The sequence below is a fragment of the Pelecanus crispus genome, chromosome Z, assembly GCF_030463565.1.
Source record: "Pelecanus crispus isolate bPelCri1 chromosome Z, bPelCri1.pri, whole genome shotgun sequence".
NCBI classification, from domain to species: Eukaryota; Metazoa; Chordata; class Aves; order Pelecaniformes; family Pelecanidae; genus Pelecanus; species Pelecanus crispus.
The window spans coordinates 20,450,939-20,471,936 of record NC_134676.1 but is presented as its reverse complement, the minus strand read 5'-3'; the positions used below and the strand labels follow the sequence as shown (position 1 = coordinate 20,471,936).

Sequence of the window (20,998 nt, the reverse complement as noted above, 5' to 3'; positions counted from 1 at the left end):
CAGCCAGGATTCTTAGGAGCTTAGTTCTTTCCCACTCATACCACTAGAATTACTGAAAACCTTAATAAAGCCAATGCTGGCAACTGAATTCTGTTTCTCTTGGTGTGGTGGGTTGACCTTGGCTGGGCATCAGGTGCCCACCAAGCTGCTCTATCACTCCTCTCCTCAGCAGGATGGGGAGGGAGAGAAGATAAGATGGAAAAAAGACCTCGTGGGGTCAAGATAAAGGCAGTTTAATAAAGCAAAAGCAAAGGCCACATGTGGAAGCAAGAAAAACCAAAGATTTATTCTCTACTTCCTATCAGCAGGCCGTGACCAGCCACTTCCAGGGAAGCAGGGCTTCAGTACGCATAGCAGTTGTTCTGGAAAAAAAATGTCGTAATAACGAATGCCCCTCCCCCTTCTCTTAGCTTTTATTGCTGGGCAGATGTCATAGGGTGTGGAATATCCCTTTGGTCAGGTTGGGTCAGCTGTCCTGGCTATGTCCCCTCCCAAGATCTTGTCCATGCCCAGCCTACTGGTGAGGGGAGAATGTTGGAGAGACAGCCTTGATGCTGGAGACTTTTCCACACTGGCTCTCAAAGCTTTTTCAGATGCAAGTTGAGTGATTTGGAAGCTCTAAAAGTGCACACACAAAACTGACTGATTGCAGTATGGAAAAGTCTCCAGTCATTATTGCCTTGAATTAGTCTACTGCAGTAATGTCAGATAGCTTTTCTCAGTTTCTCAGATACCCAGAAAGATGGTATTGAACTTGTTGATTTTTCAGTGTTACCATAATAGTTGGAAGTGTGAATTCCAGCAGGAAGCTCTTCTGTTTTGTGATAGGTTTAATGTAGGCAATGTCGTTAGAAAGGTGGGAAAAGAAAATATACTGCAAGGTATTTTCAGTATTTTCAGTTCAACTCTACTATTGATGTGTAAAACCCATATCTGGGAGCAAAGCTCTAACAGTAGTTGTGCTTCCAGGCAGGGTTTTTTTTCCTTCCTTTGGTAGACTGATGATGCTGGCTGTAGAACCATGCATACATTTCCTAACAGGCAATTAGTGCAACAGCGTCAAGCTGTGCAGATTTTCTTTAAGCCTGGAAGTGGGAGGGAGAAAGGAGACAAGGGAAGGGACAGAATGAAAGAACATGCTTAGTCGCTAGTAAGTCCTCTCCCAGAGCAATGCAGTTTTACACTGCCTCTTTGTTGGGCATGGAGTCGTATCTGGCCTTGGCAAAAATCATCTTGCAAAATGTTTTTTCATGAAGAACAGGAAATATTTTACATTAAATAGCTTGACAGTTGAACAGAGTACAGATTAGTGGCATACAATGCAACATAGCTTCAGGGAAATTAAAACCATGAGAGAGAACAGGTATTCTGCCTGGCTTGAACCGAGCAGCTGCTTAGCTCCTTTCTGCTGTCAGCCACGTCTGCAGTCAGGGTGTGCTTCTGATAGATGGTTTGTGTTTCCTTTTACTGAAATACTGTTGTTGTGCAGACACGTTTCACTCTGATGTGGTTTGCTTCGGAAACCGCTGAAGAAACATCAGTGTGATAATACAGCTTGTCTTCTTTAGCATTAAACCCATGCTGTCTTTTCTTATCTACAGTGGTTCACGACTAGGATCTATTCATCACCATGATGTTCGGGTTGCTCAGCACCATGTTGGGACTCTTTGCCAAAACAAAGAAAGTATTTGCAGCCTGAAATGGTCACTAACCAACCAGTTGCTGGCAAGTGGGTCTAGTGATGGTGTATTGAATATCTGGGCTACTGACCCTGGTGTGAAATTGCAGTCACAGCCACTGAAAACCATACCTCATTCCTCAGCAGTTAAGGTATACGGAGAAGGGATGTCTGCTTTTCTGTATTTGCTCTCATGAAATCACATTGTGGATGTGGACAGTTAGGGAATTTTTCAAATTATCTCATTGATATCTATTAGTTTCTTCTCCCTGTCTGAGATGCAGTTAATTTTAAGACCAGTTCTCCTCGTTCCAAGTCACAGATAACTTTGCTAGGGCTTTGATTAGGAAATTTTACTGTATTAGTAGGCCTTTGTAAATATAATGCCAAATAGAAATAAAATTTACAGCCTTCTCCTCTATCTCTCTGCCTTGCACAGAAAAATTTGGTGGCACAATACTTCCAAGTTAACAAACAAGGTCTTCCAATTTTTGGAGTTTTGGAAAATTCTCTCTGCTGCAATTCATTTAAATACGAGGTTTCTTTTGCCTTTCTGCCCATATTTTCATGTCATTGCTGGTAGCAAATAATCTGAAGTAGGAAACTGGAAATGAGACAATTTAAGATTCTTCATCTTTTTGAAGTCCCACTGTGTTCAGGAGAGAGGCCCGGTATTACCAATAAGAGGCAGGGGAGTCCAGCATTTATAAGCTGCTTATCCTCCCGAAAGAGCCTGAGGCTATCCTGAAGTGCTGGGGTTAAAGGGTCAGAGGAGTTTATTGAAACAGGTGGAACTGAGTTCTTAGAAGCTTTTCTTCACGTAGAGTCTGGGCCTTAGGCATATCCTGGAAATACCTCAGAAGAAACCAGGTCTCTTCTAAGCCCTGTAAGTCACATTGGTTAGGCTTCTGTGATGGCTTGGCTTAGGCAGTAAGACTCTATCCTGCTGGGTTCTTCTGGTACTGAGGTGTGAGTCTGTGGCCTGTGAAGGGTAAGCAGAGAAGCTGGAGTTTTATGCATATATGTGGGACAGTGTAGGCTGCTGTGAGGCAATGGCAAGGGAAACAGCATTTGGAGTTTTGGGATCCTACATTGCTGTGTGTGTACATTCTGGGTGCTTGTTGCAGTTCATTTTCCCAAGTAGGATTTTAAGCAAAAACTACTCTGCTTTTGCAGCTAACCTCCTAGTCTGTTCTGGCATCTTTTTTCTTTTTTTTTTAGGCTATGAACTGGTGTCCTTGGCAGTCCAAAGTCCTTGCTACAGGGGGTGGAATGAAAGATGGGATTTTGCGTGTCTGGGACATAAATCGTGAGAAAATCATCCAAAGTGCAGCTACAGATTCTCAGGTGAAATGATGAAATGTCTGCATACTTAGGCTATGCTCTCCTTGTATAGCTGTGTTCATCTGGCAAACTCCCACTGACTTTGAGGGTGGCTCTGCGGTTAGATGAACAGCAGGATTTTCTCTGGATGTGCAATTGTGCTACATTCGGCACTGCACTGTGTGATTGGACTCAGAAGCAGTTTGTTTTTTCTCATTCACCACTTCTGTCTCCACACAGAAGTGATTGAAGAGGAGGTGGTCTTGGAGCCAGACACTTCTCATCATCTTGTCCTTACTGGCAATAATAGTTTTGGCCAAAGCTCTTGATGTGGAGAGAATGTTGAGGGGAAGGGAAAATTCCCAGAGTGCTGGGGTGAGAAGAGGTGTAAGAGTCAGAGGGCAAACATCTGTCTCTGGAGTTCGAATATTAGGAGACAGAAGAACAGATCTCAGCTGGAGTAAAGCAGCATAGATGTTGATTTTTCTGGAGCTATTACAGCTTAGCCGAGGATGTGTTTGAAGGGCTTTGGTTTTATACTGATAGGCTGTTACCACATTTAGATAGGACAATAAGGCAACTATACTTTGAAGTGTTTTAAGGAATGAAACGATCCTTCTAAATAAGTAAATATTCTGCTGGGACTATTTCTCAGGAGCTTGTTGAACATTGTAGATAACATTTCAAATCTACTGAATGGTGTATGTTGACCCTTTCTGAAAACTAAAGGAGAATTTTAAATTACAATAGATTTGTTCCTTGCTCTGGTTACCCAAAACCAGTGAATTGATGACTGGACAAGGCCTTCCTGGAAATCAGATGAAAATATGGAAGTATCCCATGCTTACCAATTCATCAGAACTCTATGGCAAGTATTTCAGTGAATAGTTTTAACTATTTCAGTTAACTATCTGTCTAATTATGTTTTTGCAAGTGCATACCTTATGCATTTATGTAAAAAGAGAATTAAAAGAGCAGTCACCTACACATTCTCCCTTTGCCTGCACACATGCATTCATATGCACAATCCTGATTCATGGGATTGTAAAGGTTGACTTATTAAGATAATAGTATAAGCTGCTTCTGTAAATTCCTTGGTTTTAATGATGGGATTCTCTCCTATAATTGCCAAGGCCATTCCAGGTGCAGGATGTGGATTTCCACTTTCCCCTAAAGCTTACTAGGCCTAGAGTGAGTGTACTAATGTCAGGTTGCTTCCAATATATTCTAGGCTGACGGCCTTCTAGATGACACAAAGTAGATGCAGCTCTTCGATTTTGCAGCTCATCATGGAAGGATTCTGAAACAGATTCCAAATTATGTTTGAAATAAGTCTCCATGTGTTATTTAGAGCTGTCTGGGTTTTAATGAATGATTCTGGCGGTGAAGCAAGGTGGTGCAGCATGTTTCCCTTGTACCATGCTGACAGCTAGAGGAAACTGGAGTCTCGTTGCAGCTCTGTATTGCTCCATGGCGCTGTAGGGCTACGCTACACATGAAAGTTGTTCCTTGCTATTAAGCCTTCTTGTTTCTGGTCCTTGCTGTCACTCCTATCCATTAAGTTTTACTTGTTTCACTTGTTAACTGAAGTGATTCAATAGAAGTATCTGAAGTTAAAGGAAAATAACAAATTATTTGTGCACTGGCTGCATTTTCCCAAGTATGGTTGTTTTTTCACACTCACTGACAAGATATGGCCGAAGAAGTTTTCATTTTTAACCTGACAACTTAGATTTACAAATACATTTTGTACCCTATTGCTACATTTGAAGGCATTTATTAAATTCCTGATTTATTAAATCCCAGCTATACTGGGATGCTGCCCTTGGAACCAGGGACTTGGGTGGAACCAGGGACTTGGCTTCGACACTAGGAAAGAGTAAGAGAAAAGCACAGGAGAGTCAAAACAAAGATGGACAGAAGAGCGAGGACAGCAGAGACATTATGTGGATCTGGTTACACATTATCCTTGTGTGATGCTGCTTGTCTGTGTTGCCTGTCCTTCCTTATCCCTACTCATTTATGTACAGCTCTTAAGGTAATGATGTGTGATGTTCTGAGAAACGGTCTGGAAAGTGACATGATCATTAGTCTTAACTACTGTAGCTTGACGTTTCTCAAATCTTTCTAAGTCTTAAATATACTATTCGAAATGAAACCTAGATTTAACCTTACCTTTGAGAATAATGTATGGTGTGAAACATTTACCATATTAGTCAAATGCATTGGTAATTTGGTGAAGCTGGAGGGTTGCTTGTCATCCTGTTTCCTATTCAGTTTACTTATCTGCAAGAGAAACTAATTTTCATGAACAAAAAGACCAGGTGATTGTTACACATATATATTCCTGCTTATGAAGACTCTTAATACCTTACTATAAGCAATTGAATGTTTGAAGAAATTGTCAATGTATCAAAATATGTTCAGAAAAAATACTGTGATGGATGATTGTGAGATGGTTCTAAGTCAGCCTCAGACACCCTTAACCACACAGATTTTACACCCAGAGAAATGAAGATAAATCATAACTGAATCTCATTGTTTAATCCTCCTGCAAGATGCTGAAGACCTCAGCATGAAGCAGTCAGCTACTGTTGAGTACTTCAGTAATGTGAGGTTGCCTATTACTGAGCATATTCAGAACAGAATAATGACTGAAAGCTGGTAACCTTTTTATAGCAGTGAGTCCATTTTTGAGATACTTCTGGTAGAGCTATTGAGTAATTTACTAGAAAAAAATGATGGATGTAAATGCCCTCCCCTTAGAAAAGTGGTAGATCAAAGAAAACATATAAGCAAACAAAATACATAATTGCTTTAAAAAATATCTGAATGTGATCTTGAAACAGAGAAATAAAACCAGAAGACTCTGCTCAGAAAACATGGAAATTAATAATTTAAACTATTCTGGTTTCTCCCCATTCCCCTTCACTTCCTTTTGACTGAAATTATTAATCAAATTTCAGTCAGTGTTGTGGATATTTTTGAATGCCTCCAAATACAACAATCCCAGCTCTTCCTTCAGAGTTGTTACAGACACTGAACAGAGACAATGTAAAGAATTCACTGAGTTGTAAACTCATGGTCTTAAGTATTGACAAAGATCATGTACACTTCAATAACTTAAGAAGGAGCAGAACCTGAAAATTAATCTCTGCTGAAATAATTTAGTGGTGTTGTCAAAATTGTAGTCAGAAAGTCACATGTAACTCAGCACCAGGACAGTAGATATTTGCTTTTAGTCACAGTGGCTCCAGAGAGCCATTGTAGCAGCTTTGCAAAGTGAGGACAGACTGTCCGTCTGCAACAGCCCTGTGGATCTTCATCAGGTACCGTTGTGATAAGTACCACAGTTTCAGAGGCCTTTACAGTTCCTCACATGTTTATCCTCATAAAATTATTTTGAGCTAGAGAAGTGGTATCCCCTTGTGTTTATGGAGAACTCAGGTACAGATGATGAGAGGACATAGGTCACCTACATTCATTGAAGTTTGTCACCCAAGACTTCCTTCATACCTTCACACTTTTAGGATGTGGTTCATCTGGTCTGTTTTAGATGAGATACACTATGTCTCAGAAGTTTCTTTTTGACCCTTGGGTGACTTGCTCAGCTATATGATTGTCAGTAACTCACCCAACCAGAGAAGCTAATGGCCAGTAACTTAGAGTAAAAAGCCTTCTAATTTCTCACGCCCTGCCTAAAAACCTCATGGGTTTGCTTAGCATTGACACTGTGCTAGATGATACAGGAGGTCTGTGGCAGAGCAGTGAGGTAAATACAGGTCTCAACAGTCTCAGATTAGTACCAGACTCCTTCTGCCTTCAGTTCAAATTCAGTTGCTTCTACTGAGGGAGATTCTTGTATAGCCAGGTTTTGTACGTTCTTTGTGCTGCTAGACTGAGGTAACTTCTGGCCTTCAGTGTTTACTAAGTTTACTACAACTCCCGAAGTTTTCTACAACTGCGGACAAACTCAATATGCAATTCCAATAAATTATTTAATGGGATCACTGTTAGAAGATCTCCTTAACAGTAATAACTGAGCAGCTGGAGACACTATCTCATTATTGTTGGATCAGCTGCAAACTGTCTGCAAGGAGTGTGCAGCCAGATGGGAATGCTCAGCAGTGAGACATGTTACCAAACACAGTTGAGACTGATGTTGTAAATGTGTTCAGGTTCAATGTTCTCCTTTGACAGAAATGTCTTCTCAATGTGGTGCAGTCCTGGCAGTTAAAGCCTGGTCCCTCATAAGAAAATACTGCCTTCAGCTCTTTCTTAATGTGGAAATATTCTATGGATGATGCTAGCTTTCCACATTGTATGCAGCATGTTTTGCTGGTACAGCATGTTTTGCTGGTACAGTAAAAGTGGAACAAGCCGTAATGTCAGTGGGGGTGGTGAAAGTGACTGGCATAATCAGTGTAGAATTGTGATGTATCTTTCCTTTTTTTGTATATATTTATTTTACAGGTCATAAAGGGAGAGTCCTGCATATAGCCCTGAGCCCAGATGAGAGCAGGCTCTTTTCTGTTGCGGCCGATGGGATAGCTTGTCTGTGGAAATGCCATGAGTCTGGGGAGAGCAAGCACAGCAGCAAGGCTTTTTCTAATGGTTATTTGAGCTCATTCTTGTGACTTCTTTTCCTTGAAAGCAAGTGATTAGATGTATTTAGCCCATTCAATAATTCAAAATATGTGTGTTCCTTCCAATGGAAACATGGCAAAAGATAGTACAATTTTTTCAAGAGAAAGCAATTTTCCACATCAGTCCATCATGTGAAATGTTAGTAGCTTGTCTTTCTTACTTTTAGTTAGAAAAATATTCTAACTCTGAAGAATAACACCATATTTATTTTCATTAAACTAGCAAGCATGGATGGAATCCACCTTGTGTCAAGTGCCAGCATAAAGTCTTAGGTCCTGCTTTTAGCTGTGATTCTTGTAAGTAATTTTACATCATCTTAGCGTCCCCATTGGGAACCACATGCCAATTTGTGTAAATTGCCTTGAATCATTCAAAGGCTAGGATCAGCAGAGACCAGTCCAGGGGACTGTATTGTTCTATATATCATACAGATCATGGTACAGAATCTGTCTAAATATTTCTAGAGATCTAGCTTAAATATATAACTGTAACTAAATGTAAATGATTTCTTGTGAATTCTTTATTGTTTTTGTAGGGGTAATGATAACTAGCTTAATTAGAAAACTGTTTTTATTGGATTTTGAATTATTTCCTTTCCTTAAACCCACCTACTATGTGTGACAATGATTAAAAAATAAATATTTGCATAATAATGCTATTATTATGCATAATTATGTAACCAACTGGTTAATAAGCCAGATGGACATAGTCAAAGAAGCACGTTGTTTGGATCAAACACAACAGTCAGTTCATTCATTCCTTAAGGGTACCAGTTTAATTCTGGGTGTCAGCAAACCTGGCAGCTGTCACCCTCTTATGAATTTTGTTTAGTGCTTAAAAGGACCAAACCTCTTCGACTTTAACAGAAGTTTGCCCGTGTAAAATATATACACTGTCAACAGCTAACTAAGGATGTCAGTATTGGTCTTCAGATGCTATTCAGATGCAGCTCAGTAGTGCTATTTGAAACATGTTCTATCCACAGATATTTTCAGAGCTTTGCTTTCATTATTAGGAATGAAAAGAGGCACGGGGTAAGGATTCGCTCCTGCATTTGTATATTAAAAACCCTGTGAGCTCAGAAATTCATATGGTTTGGATTTTATTTTTTTACCTCTTGAAATTTATTTAGAATATTTTCTGTAGCTGGGGAAGAATGGGAGATTAGGACAGTAGAGCAGTGTCAGGCCATGGAAAATTAAGCTGTGATCAAATGCATGAAAAGAGAGAGGCGAAGTTAACAGGGGCACAAGTTATCTCTGGAAATGAATGTGAAACTGTCATGTCTTTAGTTCTCAGGATTTTTAAAACCTCATCTTCTGCTGTTCATAAATCATGTGGTTGCTAACTTTAGGTCTGCGAGGTTGAGACCACTTATCTTTCTAACCTAGTAAGATGTTAATTTGCAATAAATCTGCCACTAAACTGCTGGTTACTGACGTCATCTCTTGTGGTGTTCAAAACAGGTTAGAAAATGGGAACGTTGATTATCAATTGAGAAATGACTGCCAAGAAGCTTATGTCTAAGAATGGGCAATAACTTAATACTGTGCCTGTCTTCTCATATGAGTGTGTTTGTTGCAGCAGATTTTACCAAACATTTAGAAACTGATTTAAATACTTAAAATAGTATTTTAAATAATTTAAAAGTTTTTTTTAAAATGTTAAAAACATCTTTTCTCTTTTGAATGGGAAAAAAAGTGCTGGAATTAGTCTCTTTACTCATATATTTTTTAGATTCTCCCAGAAATTCTCTCTCTTTCCTTTGACAGTACCTAAATGCTATTGGTTTGCCAAATACAGGAAGAGATGTATAACACAGGGTGGGGGGCTGTGGTGGGGAAAGAGGTGGTCAATATTGAAGCTAAGCATATTTTGCTGGATGCTCAACTGTCAAAATAAGAAAATATATTTCTTTCAGACTGAAGTGCTCATTTCTTAGTTAATTATGCTTGTTCATTATTGAGTGGTCAAGCTGTATTGCCCCAGAAGTATTTTAACGTACTATCTAAAAGTGGGAGAAATCACTGATTTCAGCAGAACCAACCAACAGCCCATAAATATGAGAGAATCTTGTATGTGTGACCTGTAACTGTATTCTGTGGCAATGTCTGAGAAAGCACTTAAGCATGCATTTAAATTCCAGACTGTGACTAATCTAGAGTGAAATTAAACATATACTAGGGTGACTTTTCTGGATGTGCTTCTTTTCTAGATAGACTCCTTTACTATCAGTTTCTTTCACATGGCAAATATCTTTCTGTAATAGGAATCTGAGGACTTCAGTAAGCAGCACGATTCTGCTTCACTAATCTTTTGCAGGTAATGTTGCTGAATACTTGCAGGTATAGAGTGTGCAGTTGCTGAAAGTAGATGATTGTTCTTGCATAGCTGCCTCATTCTGCCAGTGCAAAGGTCTTAACATATGAAGTCTTGGGCAAAATGCAAAATCCTGACTTCCTCCCTGTATAATATGGCATATTTTTAGCTCATTGCCTCTTACATGCCTGGTATATCATTCAGGCCCAGACTGAGACAGAAATCAGAACCCATTTCTAAGAGGTCAGCTTGTTTGGACCTGTGGTCTGTACTCACTAAAGGCTGAGTCTCCACATGTGGCACACAGGATTAAGTAAAATTTAAGTTGCCTAAATTCAGGCCCGCATCTCTACAATCCTGTCCAAGGTCAAGCACTGTACAACACATGGAATCCGAAACTTCAGGAGAAAAATAATTTTTATAAGAGGAAAAACTTTATTGCCCATACAGGGCATGTATCTTCCCAGGTAGACCAATATGACAAAGTGATTGTCTCTGTAATGCAATGAAATGGATTAAAGAAACTCAGGCTGGGAAATCCTTTTGTTTCTGCACATACATGCACTAAATAGTCTCTAGCAGACAGTCCACTGTTCTTCAGCCACTGTGTTATCTGACTTGATGCTACCTACAAAAATGTTGCATTAGTTTGTGTAATACAGTTTATACCTTTTCATTTCTCCCAGTTATCTCGTATACAGTCCTGGTTTTTGCTGGGATAGAGTTAATAGGTACTTCCTAGTAGCTGGCATAGTGCTGTGTTTTGGATTTAGTGTGAAAATAATGCTGATAACATGCTGATGTTTTAGTTGTTGCTAAGCAGTGCTTACACTAGTCAAGGACTTTCCAGCTTCCAATCCTCTGCCAGGTGCACAAGAATCTGGGAGGGGGCACAGCCGGAATAGTTGATCCAAACCGACCAAAGGGCTATTCCATACCATATGACGTCATGCTCAGTATATAAACTGGGGGGAGTTGGCTGGGGAGCAGCGATCGCTGCTCAGGGACTGTCTGGGCATCGGTCTGCGGGTGGTGAGCAATTGCATTGTGTATCACTTGCTTTGTGTATTCTTTTATCATTATTATTATTATTTTGTCTTCCTCTGCTGTCCTATTAAACTGCCTTTATCTCAACCCACAGGGTTTTTTTTTTTCCTTCCAATTTTCTCCCCCATCCCACTGGGGAGAGGGTGGGTGAGTGAGCTGCTGTGTGGTGCTTAGTTACTGACTAGGGTTAAACCATGACATATACCCATGGGGAGAAGGAATTGTTACATTCTAGATGTCAAAATGACGTTGAATGATCATACCATTTTTCTTAGCTAGTACATAAACTTGCATGGGCTCCATTCCATAGTGGTGGAGCTGTATTGGGAATGGGTTCATGCCTCTTGATCAGAGAAAGTCCCAGCCTTGATGAAAATTCAGTTCCATCTCCTTGCTTCTGCTTTTTTCCCCAGGTTTCTGCTACTGGCAGTGGTGACAGAGGCTTGAATTTTTTGTTTACCATGTAAGTCCAGTTCCACTGCCTCATTTTGCACTATTCACTAAGTAACAGTCATGTAAAAACCCAAGTTTTTAAAGTATGTTGGGGTAGATCCTAAATTTCAAGTTACAGGAGGAAGGCTGCACATTTGTTCTTGCACATTTCTTCATGCATTGTAAACTTCTCCTTGGTCAGAACCTCTCCTTCCTTCTGACCCCACTTGGGTCAGAACTGTGTCTGAAAAATGGAGAAATACCGAATGATAGGCTTTGTGTGGGATTTTGCACTGACAAGGATGCTGCCTGTGACTTCCAGGGAAGAGGAAGAAGCAGACAAAAGAAGAAGCAGTAACATGATAAAAATACTATAGCAGGATGAAAGAGCGACAGTGAAAAAATGGGCAAAGAGGAAAGAAATTAAGTACGACTAATGTATGGGAAGAGTGAAATAGCCCTAGGTGATCAGTTGTCTTGAAGATCAGCTACAGGTTTTTCACTAGATTGACAAGGATATTTTTGTTCTCCAAATGTTTTTAGAATCGGTTCTTTCCTAAGCAAGGGTTTGGTAGTTTGCAAGAATAGAAAAAGTCTGGACTTGTCTTACTTGTTTCCTGTGTGATTAAAGACAGAATCAAAGTCAACACTTTGGGTGTCAGTACCAGTCAGTGGGCCAAATTCTCCTCTCAGTTTCACTGATGCAGTCTTACTTGGCTGAGAATTCTCTCTGCTCTTGCTTTGCTTCTGTGTTTGTGTGTGCCTCTGTGTCTGTGTGTGTGTGCTTGTTTGTGTGTTCAGCCCAAGAGTCAGAACAAACATTTTAGGAAGAAGAGTAAGGAATGTGAAAAGTTCTGACTGTGTAACATTTTTAAAGGACAGGAAACATAAAAGATGTTCAGCATCAAAACTTTCAGTAAAGACCCCTGTAGTTCAGGCCTTGTCCCCTTGTCCTTCCTTCACCCTTCATTATTTCTGTAGAAATAAAATCAAGGCCTGTTTGAGGTGTTCATGGCATTGAAAGTGCCCAAGACTGTTAATACAGAGATGGGCAGAAGCATTTTTCGCAATAGGTCTGTTTGCTGTTTGACAAGTGGTTGTCAAAACACTTAAAAATTTCACTGCATATCTGAAACAGCAGTAGTGGCATCATAAAATTAAGATTGTTTTATGTTATGAACAGCACTTTATGTACTGATACTCCAGCTGAGACACATTCTGTCATTTCTCTGGAGGATGGGTTTTCAGCTGATTTTTTAACATAATGTTAGATCTTGCTGCATTCTGCAAACATATTGCACATCCAAAACATTATGTACACAGACTATCTGTACTGCAACAGATGGAGCTTTCCACATAAATTGACAGCTGCAAGCAGTAGATTTTTATTGCCATATCTTTATTAAACGCAAAGTACATAAAGGGATGAAATCTAGAGGTTACAAATAGTTAGGGAATGCACACTTATTATGTCCCACAATCAAATGCAGTTGGTCAAACTTAATCTTCTGAAGCTCAGCTGTCCCCTACACCTGTGAAATCTGCTCCTGCTCTGCTGTGGAGAAACTACCAAATTTTTCAGGTGTCTGGAGTTGTACCTAGCACCTCACTAACTTTCAGGGTTATTTGTAGAAGTCCAGATACAGAAGAGTGCAGTATATACACAGCATGCAGTGAGGATACAAACAGCTGGATTAGATTCTTGGTCAGAAATACTCATCTGTGTAGAGCTCTGTCTGAATGTGCAATGCAAGAATGCTGGAAACCTGTATCACAAATACCCATCTAAGGACTCCATGGCTGAGCGTGTAAGCTACAAATGCTGTTGTAGCAGAGCACTGTGTTCTGGCCCTGTTAAGATCACACCTGCCCTGAAAACAGACATACGTATTTTCATCAATAAGGACATCAAGCTGCTAAAACTCAGCATGGGAATACCTATTTTACCAGTGTAATGAAGCTATTTTTAAAAGCGTATTTCAAATTAGATATTGTTACACAAGTAAGGAAGTAGGAAATCACTTGGTCAAAACCCAATCTATTAGTCTCCCCCTATGGTTTTCCTTATCCACTGAAGGTATTGCGTTGTGAGTCGAGTGTAGACCCCAGGGCCATCAACAGCACCACACTTGTTTGCCTTCCCAAAAGCAGTGATGCCTCTCATCACATTATTGCATCTTAAAGGTCCGCCAGAATCCCCCTGGAAAAAAAGGGGAAAAAAAAGTCATTCAACTTTACAAAAGCTAAAAAATGCTTCTTTAAAATAAAATTTGCACCATTTGCATGGAGGAAATAATAATGTAGACAGTGCTATTGTGGATTTCCTTTTTTTCATCCTTGGAAGGTAGGATTTTCATTAGCAAAAAAGAAAAAAAGACTTTAATTCAGGTGTCAGTAATGGGGAATGAATCTAGCTCAGGGCTAAGGAATAGTTAGTGTTTTGAATATGAAAGGAAAAAGCTGGAAACTTTCCTCTTGAAAAGCAGAAAGTCTCTAGAAAGTCATACCTTTTTTGTAACTTCATTAATTCAATATTTAAACCTTTCAAAACATGGTAGTACTTACACAGTTGTGCATTTGACTTGGGGCCCAGTCAAAATGATTTTTATCATCAAAATCTATTTCAAAACCTTCTGACATCAGAGAAGTTGTTCCACTGAGTTTAGGTTCTTGAGTATGGGCTCATAAGCTCTTTTGTGGAGATTTTTCTATTAAAAAGCATTTTATTGAAGAGGAGAATAGCTATGTGCCATGCTTGGGTAAAACCACAGTATCCAAAGTCTGTGAAGGTGAATTTATCAATCAGAATTTTTAAGTTTGGAGCCTTGATTTTAAGGCTTAGAAGAACAAGCCTAGGTAAATTTACTCATTTTTAGTAAAATTCTTCATTGAACTGAAGAGACGCAGAAATTATAAATGTGTAAAAGTTAGTACTTTATATCTTATTTTTAATCCAATCTATGTGGATATAGACAGTAAATATACTTACAGAACATGAGTCCTTTCCTCCATTCTTAGCGCCTGCACATATCATGTTGTCTGTTATAACAGGGTTGTTTTTATAGTGATTGTTGTCATTGCAGATTTGCCTACTGATGACAGTGATATTGACCTCCCTCAGGGTGTCAGAAAGCTGTCTGTGTTGATTGTGAGTTTGTCCCCATCCTGCTACTGCGCAAGTTGTTCCCGGTTTGGGATCATCATCTGAGGTAGGCAGGGGAATGAGTTGCACAGCTTTGTTAAGTTTTGCTCTTTTGTGAAGCTGTAGAAGATATGGAAAATAGTTATTACAAGGCAGAGCCTAACAGAGGCACCTGCATGTTAACCGTTGGATCTTTTCCATTATGGTAATGTGGGATTACTGCAACCCCTTCCTGAGATTCCTCAGTTCTTTGAGACAGAATTTATGTAATCAGTGTAAGAATGAGGAAAATGAGTATTCTTTGTCTCACAAAAACTTCTGCTGAAATATTAGCTCTAAAAAACACCCTATTTTACTTCTCTGGCTCTCAAACCATTGGGAGGACAAAATAAGAATAATCACTGAAGCTGGCAAAACTGAGAATTGGAGAAGTCAGAACTTTTTAAGTAGAACTGTTTTTCAGATAGAACATTAGGGTTCTTAACCAAATTATTTCTACCTGTGAAATATGCTTCTGTTGTGGGCAATCTTTATTCTTTCACTGAAAAGCCAGAAATTGAAATATCTTGGCCAAGCTCCAGAATTTTTCTACTTCTAGCATTGGCATACATTATAGGAATTATTGATTGCCTTAGTACCCAGTGCATCCCCAGTTCCCCAGTCTGCTGGATTACCAGACCAGACTGTATCACCCAGAAAAAAAGTCACCAGAAACTGCCTTGGCTCATCTCCCTCACAAGAGGGAAGAAACGGGTACATCGTAGGAGATGCATATTCCATAAGTGATGTGTAAGTCTATACCTGCAGCAGCATAATGTCATATTCCTTACAACTGCGACAGTAGCATGGGTAGCGAATTTGTTTTGCAATCCGAAAAACTTGTTTTTCCTTTTCTTTTGCTGTCTGCGAATGAGCTCCAAGAATAACTTTGCCTCTTTCCCTGAGAAGAGAGACAACATGGTTAGTGGGATTAACTTGCTGTAATTCCGTAATTCTTTGCTGTTAAATGTGGTGCTATAATGTCCAAGCTGCTAGAGGGTCTCTTTTCTCATGCCTGAAAAGCAAAAGTAATTTAGAAAAGTATAAAAGATTACCTTTTTTTACAAGTAGTTAAAAAAAATTGACTCAGTGAATCAAAATTAATGCTATCCTATTTTCAGCTTCCCAGGAGCATAGACAGGGTTCAGGTACTTGACTCTGAACCTACACCTATTGTTTCCCTTTGGGAACTGAACGAGGGGTGGATGCATATGCTTTGCTGTTGGTAGTGGTCTCACCAACTGTGCCCTCTGCAATTTGTGCTGAAAATTTAGGAGAATATCTTGCAGCACTGTTAGTTCAGAGATCATCACAAGTGGACTGAATTGTACCATTGCTTTGCCCTAACACCATTTCAACACCATTTTCTGAGTCCATGTGAGACATAGGTCATTCCCTTTCTCTCCCTTGTTCTGCAACTTCATATACTTACTAGATACTGAAGTGGGTCACCACTTGTGAAGTTGTGCCTGCTGGGGCTCTCTGGTGTAGAAACCAGGAGTCTAGCACTCCTTGGTCAAGCAGTCCAAGCAGACCTTTATGTCAGACCATGGGTAGAGCTGTTTGTGGGAGAACAATGTATGTTACAGCTGAATGGGAGAGGATTCGTTGAGCAGATGTGTTGGCTGGTCCTCATTTGTAACTTACTGCAGCAAACAGAACCCTGAGGAAGTGATTGCTCCTTTCCTTCAGCTGTTAAGAGCTGTCTGACTGTTGACTGAGCAACGTTAGGTTAATTATTTATTGTATTTTCTTGTAAATGTGATCTTGTTTGGAAACACTCTTTACCTTATGTTAATAAGATGGCTTTTGTGTCCTATACTCTCTTTGCAGTAGGTCCCATATATCTCCCTGTTTGGAAAGGGGCAGGAGAGAGAGATACATTTCTCTGATGTCTTCAGAGTCCAGTGATACACTGGTCCTGGGCAGGCATTGACAGAGCCTTTCTGAGGTTTGGCTCAGCACCAGCTCCAGTCCTCCCTCCAAAGGCAAGGGGTAGGACATGTCATTTAAACCTCACATCTTGCCTTGCTGAGGGACTCTGTGGGGCCAAATATCCATTTATGTCTTGAGTCAGACAGGAAAAAGAAAGGTTGGCTGACAAACCAACGTATCCAGTAGAGCAGAGATGTCTGTGTCTCCTGTCATCTGTCTGGAGGATTTTTGCTCCTGGAAACCTGCATGCTGTTTCTGTGGTGAACTGCATATCTTCTACAGAATAAAATGACAACAATTTATTTCTGTTTTCTGAGCAGTTATTTAGACTGGCCAGTCCTCTGGCCTAGTGCATTTGTTGACTGAGAAAACAGGGATAAACCTTTCCCCCAAATCCACTACTTCAGTGTTGCTATTCTGTGCTTGCATGGAGCTAGAAGCTTGTAAAATACTACTTCAGAAACAGTGAAGATCAATATACCTTTTTATATTATTTTTAATCACTGAAGCACATTTGTCAATATAAATTATAAAACACAGTAATCAGAACATGATCATTCTCATGCTAAATGCATAAAACCACCAGGGATATTATCTCTTCTTCTTGAACAGAGACACCAGATATAAGGACAATCTCTGAATCAGGGTAAGAACTTACACATTACAGTGGGCAGCTGTTAATACCCAGTTTTCCTTGATCAAAGCTCCCCCACAAACAGGTTTTCCTTTTGCTCCATTGATTAGGGCCATAAATGGTCTCGAGTGTGGTGCTACTTCATTTCCTCCAATAATATCCACACACAAACCTAAAAATAAAAATAAACCACAGTACACACAGCTGGGCTAAAAAATACTGTAAGACACTCAAAGTCTCTTAGAAAGAACAGTTAATGTAATTACAAAGTACACAGACACACAAATATGTACATATGTCACAATGCTGGTCTTCAGGGTATACTTTTAAAATTGCTCAGCAGTACTATTTCTGTATGTTTGGAGCTGCTGGAGCAAGTCCAGAGGAGGGTCACGAAGATGATCAGAGGGCCGGAGCACCTCCCCTATGAAGACAGGCTGAGAGAGTTGGGGATCAGCCTGGAGAAGAGAAGGCTCCAGGAAGACCTTGTAGCAGCCTTCCAGTACCTGAAGGGAGCCTACAAGAAAGCTGTAGAGGGACTTTTTAGAGTGGCATGTAGTAATAGGACAAGGGGTACTGGCTGTAGACTGAAAGAGGGTAGATTTAGTCTAGATGTAAGGAAGGAATTCTTCACTGTGAGGGTGGTGAGGCACTGGCTGCCTAGAGAAGTTGTGGATGTCTCATCCCTGGAAGGGTTCAAGGCCAGGTTGGATAAGGCTTTGAGCAACCTGATCTTGTGGAAGGTATCCCTGCCCATGGCAGGGGCATTGGAACTAGATGATATTTAAGGTCCCTTCCAACCCAAACCATTCTATGATTCCCTGATTCTGTGTTTCAATGGGACCAAAATTAGATCAGTTGGGTGAGCTTTGACAGGAAAACCACCAAAGTATTGTTACTCTTGCACAGATTTCTTTTCCTGAATTTCACTCCTATGGTTAATTTCTTAGCTTTCATTGTGAGTAACAACCTCAGATCTGCCACATGATAAATGTTGTACAATATGTGACTTATGGAAACTGGGCTATATAATGTAAGTCACATTACATGAACCTGTTTTTTAGAAAAACAAAAAATCAAGAGATTAATCTATTCTGTGCCTCTGGAAAGAAAGGCCAGATATTTATTATGTTAACTCCTCTGAACTCTTCCAAATAGTCTGTCCTCTGTGCAGCTTAAATTAATGTTACCCATTCAGAAATTATTTTGTTTGTATGAAAGATGAAACACATGCAGACAGTGGAAAAGAGCTAGCAATAAGAACTCAATAATTCTGACTACTTCCTTTACATTAATACATGGTGACTTAACTAAAACTCTGTAGGTTCAGCATTTACCTTCAAAAGGATCAAACGGGGCACTTACCTCCACGAATTACCAGGAGAATGACAGCAGCAGAGGTGGACAAAGTGAGGAAAGCTCCCATGATTTCTGTCTGGTGTTCCCCGTTATTCACTGTTTAACATATATATCTAAATGAAAAGGATGTGGGTTTTGTCTTTCCTCTTAAGGATATTTGACATTTGTAACTGTGAGAAAGGAAAAAAAAAACCTCGCCAACAATGTAGCTTACAGCAGACGTGTTCGTGAGAAATTGCGTCATCTGTTGTGGTGTGAAGACAGGATCTGCCCCCCCTTCATGTTCTCGCTGTAGCATTTGCAGAGAGCTGATTATGAGTACTGCGGTGAAACCCTGCAAGCCACTATGTGTACAATTACACCGTGGGACTCAGCTCACATAAATTTAGGCTTGATTCAGTTGCCCACATAAAGGTATATAGTTTCATTCTAGACACCCCAGGTGGCCTCCAGGTCAGAGATGAATCACAGGCCATTCCCCATTAGAGGGTTATCTGTGCTGTTCAGGAGCCCCTCAGGGCCAAGGAATCTCATGTTTGCTCCTTTCAGCATCTGATCCTACCTCATTAGCTTTGCACTGCATGAGCATTTATATAGCACTGACTGTGGTTCAGTGGCCTAGAGCTAAGGGTATAATGCCATTTAAAGTGTCTTAAGGTGTCTTAGATCTGCCTCCTGGTGCAGAAGACCATGGGTCTTCTGTAGATGCTATGTCAGATTTGCCAGTCCTGTGCCCATGTCTGGGAAACCCAGGACATCTCAAATGTCACTAAATGCCTCGTTTTAGGCAACTGAATTGAGTCCTGAAAACTGAATAAATCTTATTGAGCCTTGTAAAGGCACAGTTCCTCACTTCTAAACATATACCCAAATAATAGAAATAACTTCCATCAGTATTAAATAATTTGGAATATCAAATATTCTATTAACTAACTAGGTACATTTGGTGAAGTGTCACTACTGCACAGCCTGGAAGGTTGCTTGAAGACTTGAGCTCCACAGTCATCCTGCAGAAACCTTCTGCATTCTGGCGATGTCACATCTTTGAGCTCAGTTGGTCCAGCCTGATGTGAGTTTTACCTGTAGAAGACCTTGTACAGACAGCTGGCTCAAATTTGGCATTGCCCTCCCTTCTGGGACAGAGGGTAATTGTTGGTGATTTCTCTGAAGAAGGCAGATGTGGAGCTATTTTTAGAGATAGCAGAATTCTTTGTCACTGCTGTGGCTCATCAGAGACATTGTCACCTATGTGACATGGTGACAGCTCCATGCACTGCAAAACCACACCAAGCTTTTAATTTTCTTTCATTTTTCTCCTCATTACCTGCACATTTCCTGTAACTATCAGCAGTTTGTAGCACTGGCATCCTTTTTTTTCAATGTTCTTCCGAACATGGTATCACCAGGTATCATAGGTACCTTTCTTTCATTTATCACTTATAAATAGTTGCCAAAGTCTGATTTGATGACATTTTAATTAGCAGTCTTACCATATTGAAGCTGTTGCTTCTCTCGACTGTCCACAGACATGATTAGGATGAGCACTTGTGAGCAAAAATCCTGTACACTGAGACCTGCTTAAACTCAAAGTACTATAATGGCTCATCCTTGGATATTCCTATATGAGGTGCCATGTCTAAAGAAAAGAGGTTTGGTATGTATCATCCTATGTTTACCTGATCTATTTTCAAGAAAAACCTATTTGGAAGACACAGAATAAAGCATTAGCAAATGTTCCTAGATGTTTTTCAGGCAACTAAGATAAATCTATGCCTACCATCTAAACCCAAATCTTCTAGAGCCTGTTTATATTTTTTTCAATATCTAGATGCACTCCTATTTACTTCTAAATCCTACTTTGTTCTGAAGATGTTTTTCTGTAACTCCATAAATATTGGCATATCTATGCCTTTTAAAAGATGCCCTCTAATCCTGAGAGATCCCTTTTGCATTGATAGTTAGAATTAGGAATATGCAGTCTAAAATACTGTTTGATAACAACTCATCGCTTGCTGCGCAAGCTCCTTCTCAGCAACAGCTCCGATTATGATGTAGTCCTAAGATTGATTGCACAGGTATTAAAGATCAGATTGATATGCACATAATCAGCCTCTAGTTTTGTACCCAAATGCTTTTGTCAGTGTCCTCTTCAGCTTATAACTTATGTAGATGCGGCTGAAATACTGACATCAAATTTTAGGGTGTGCAACAAGTTGGCCTGGGCTCCTTTGGTTATGGCAATAAGTTAATTTATGGTCAAGTTATATTTTATTAGCCTTTTGCAAGTAAAGGGAAGCCTCAAAGCAAAACTTCCTTCTCTGTTTGAGTGCATTGTCACATTCTTTTATTAGCTCCTCTCCTACATAAGCAATTGGTCTTCAAGAGGACTGACGTATAATAGAATCATAGAATCACAGAATCATTTAGGTTGGAAAAGACCTTT

General features: G+C 39.9%; 2 protein-coding genes across 2 annotated transcripts in view; one reads left to right on the top strand and one right to left on the bottom strand.

Annotated features, from left to right (window-relative positions):
- The window catches only part of CDC20B (cell division cycle 20B), a 29,751-nt gene extending 22,113 nt beyond the window's left edge, over positions 1-7,638 (top strand). The window contains exons 8-11 of the mRNA XM_075726414.1: positions 1,602-1,830; positions 2,900-3,025; positions 3,752-3,869; positions 7,475-7,638. Coding sequence (XP_075582529.1) covers positions 1,602-1,830; positions 2,900-3,025; positions 3,752-3,869; positions 7,475-7,638 — 637 coding nt within the window. The remainder of the gene's footprint in view (positions 1-1,601; positions 1,831-2,899; positions 3,026-3,751; positions 3,870-7,474) is intronic.
- A 5,776-nt stretch (positions 7,639-13,414) lies between these two features.
- LOC104024607 (granzyme A) lies at positions 13,415-18,646 on the bottom strand. Its single transcript, XM_009480754.2, has 5 exons — positions 18,562-18,646; positions 17,221-17,368; positions 15,390-15,528; positions 14,436-14,708; positions 13,415-13,646 (listed from the first exon to the last, which is right to left on the bottom strand). The coding sequence occupies exons 1-5, from the start codon at positions 18,620-18,622 to the stop codon at positions 13,488-13,490; spliced, it is 780 nt and encodes a 259-aa protein (XP_009479029.2). The 5' UTR covers positions 18,623-18,646; the 3' UTR covers positions 13,415-13,487.
- Between the last annotated feature and the right edge of the window lie 2,352 nt (positions 18,647-20,998).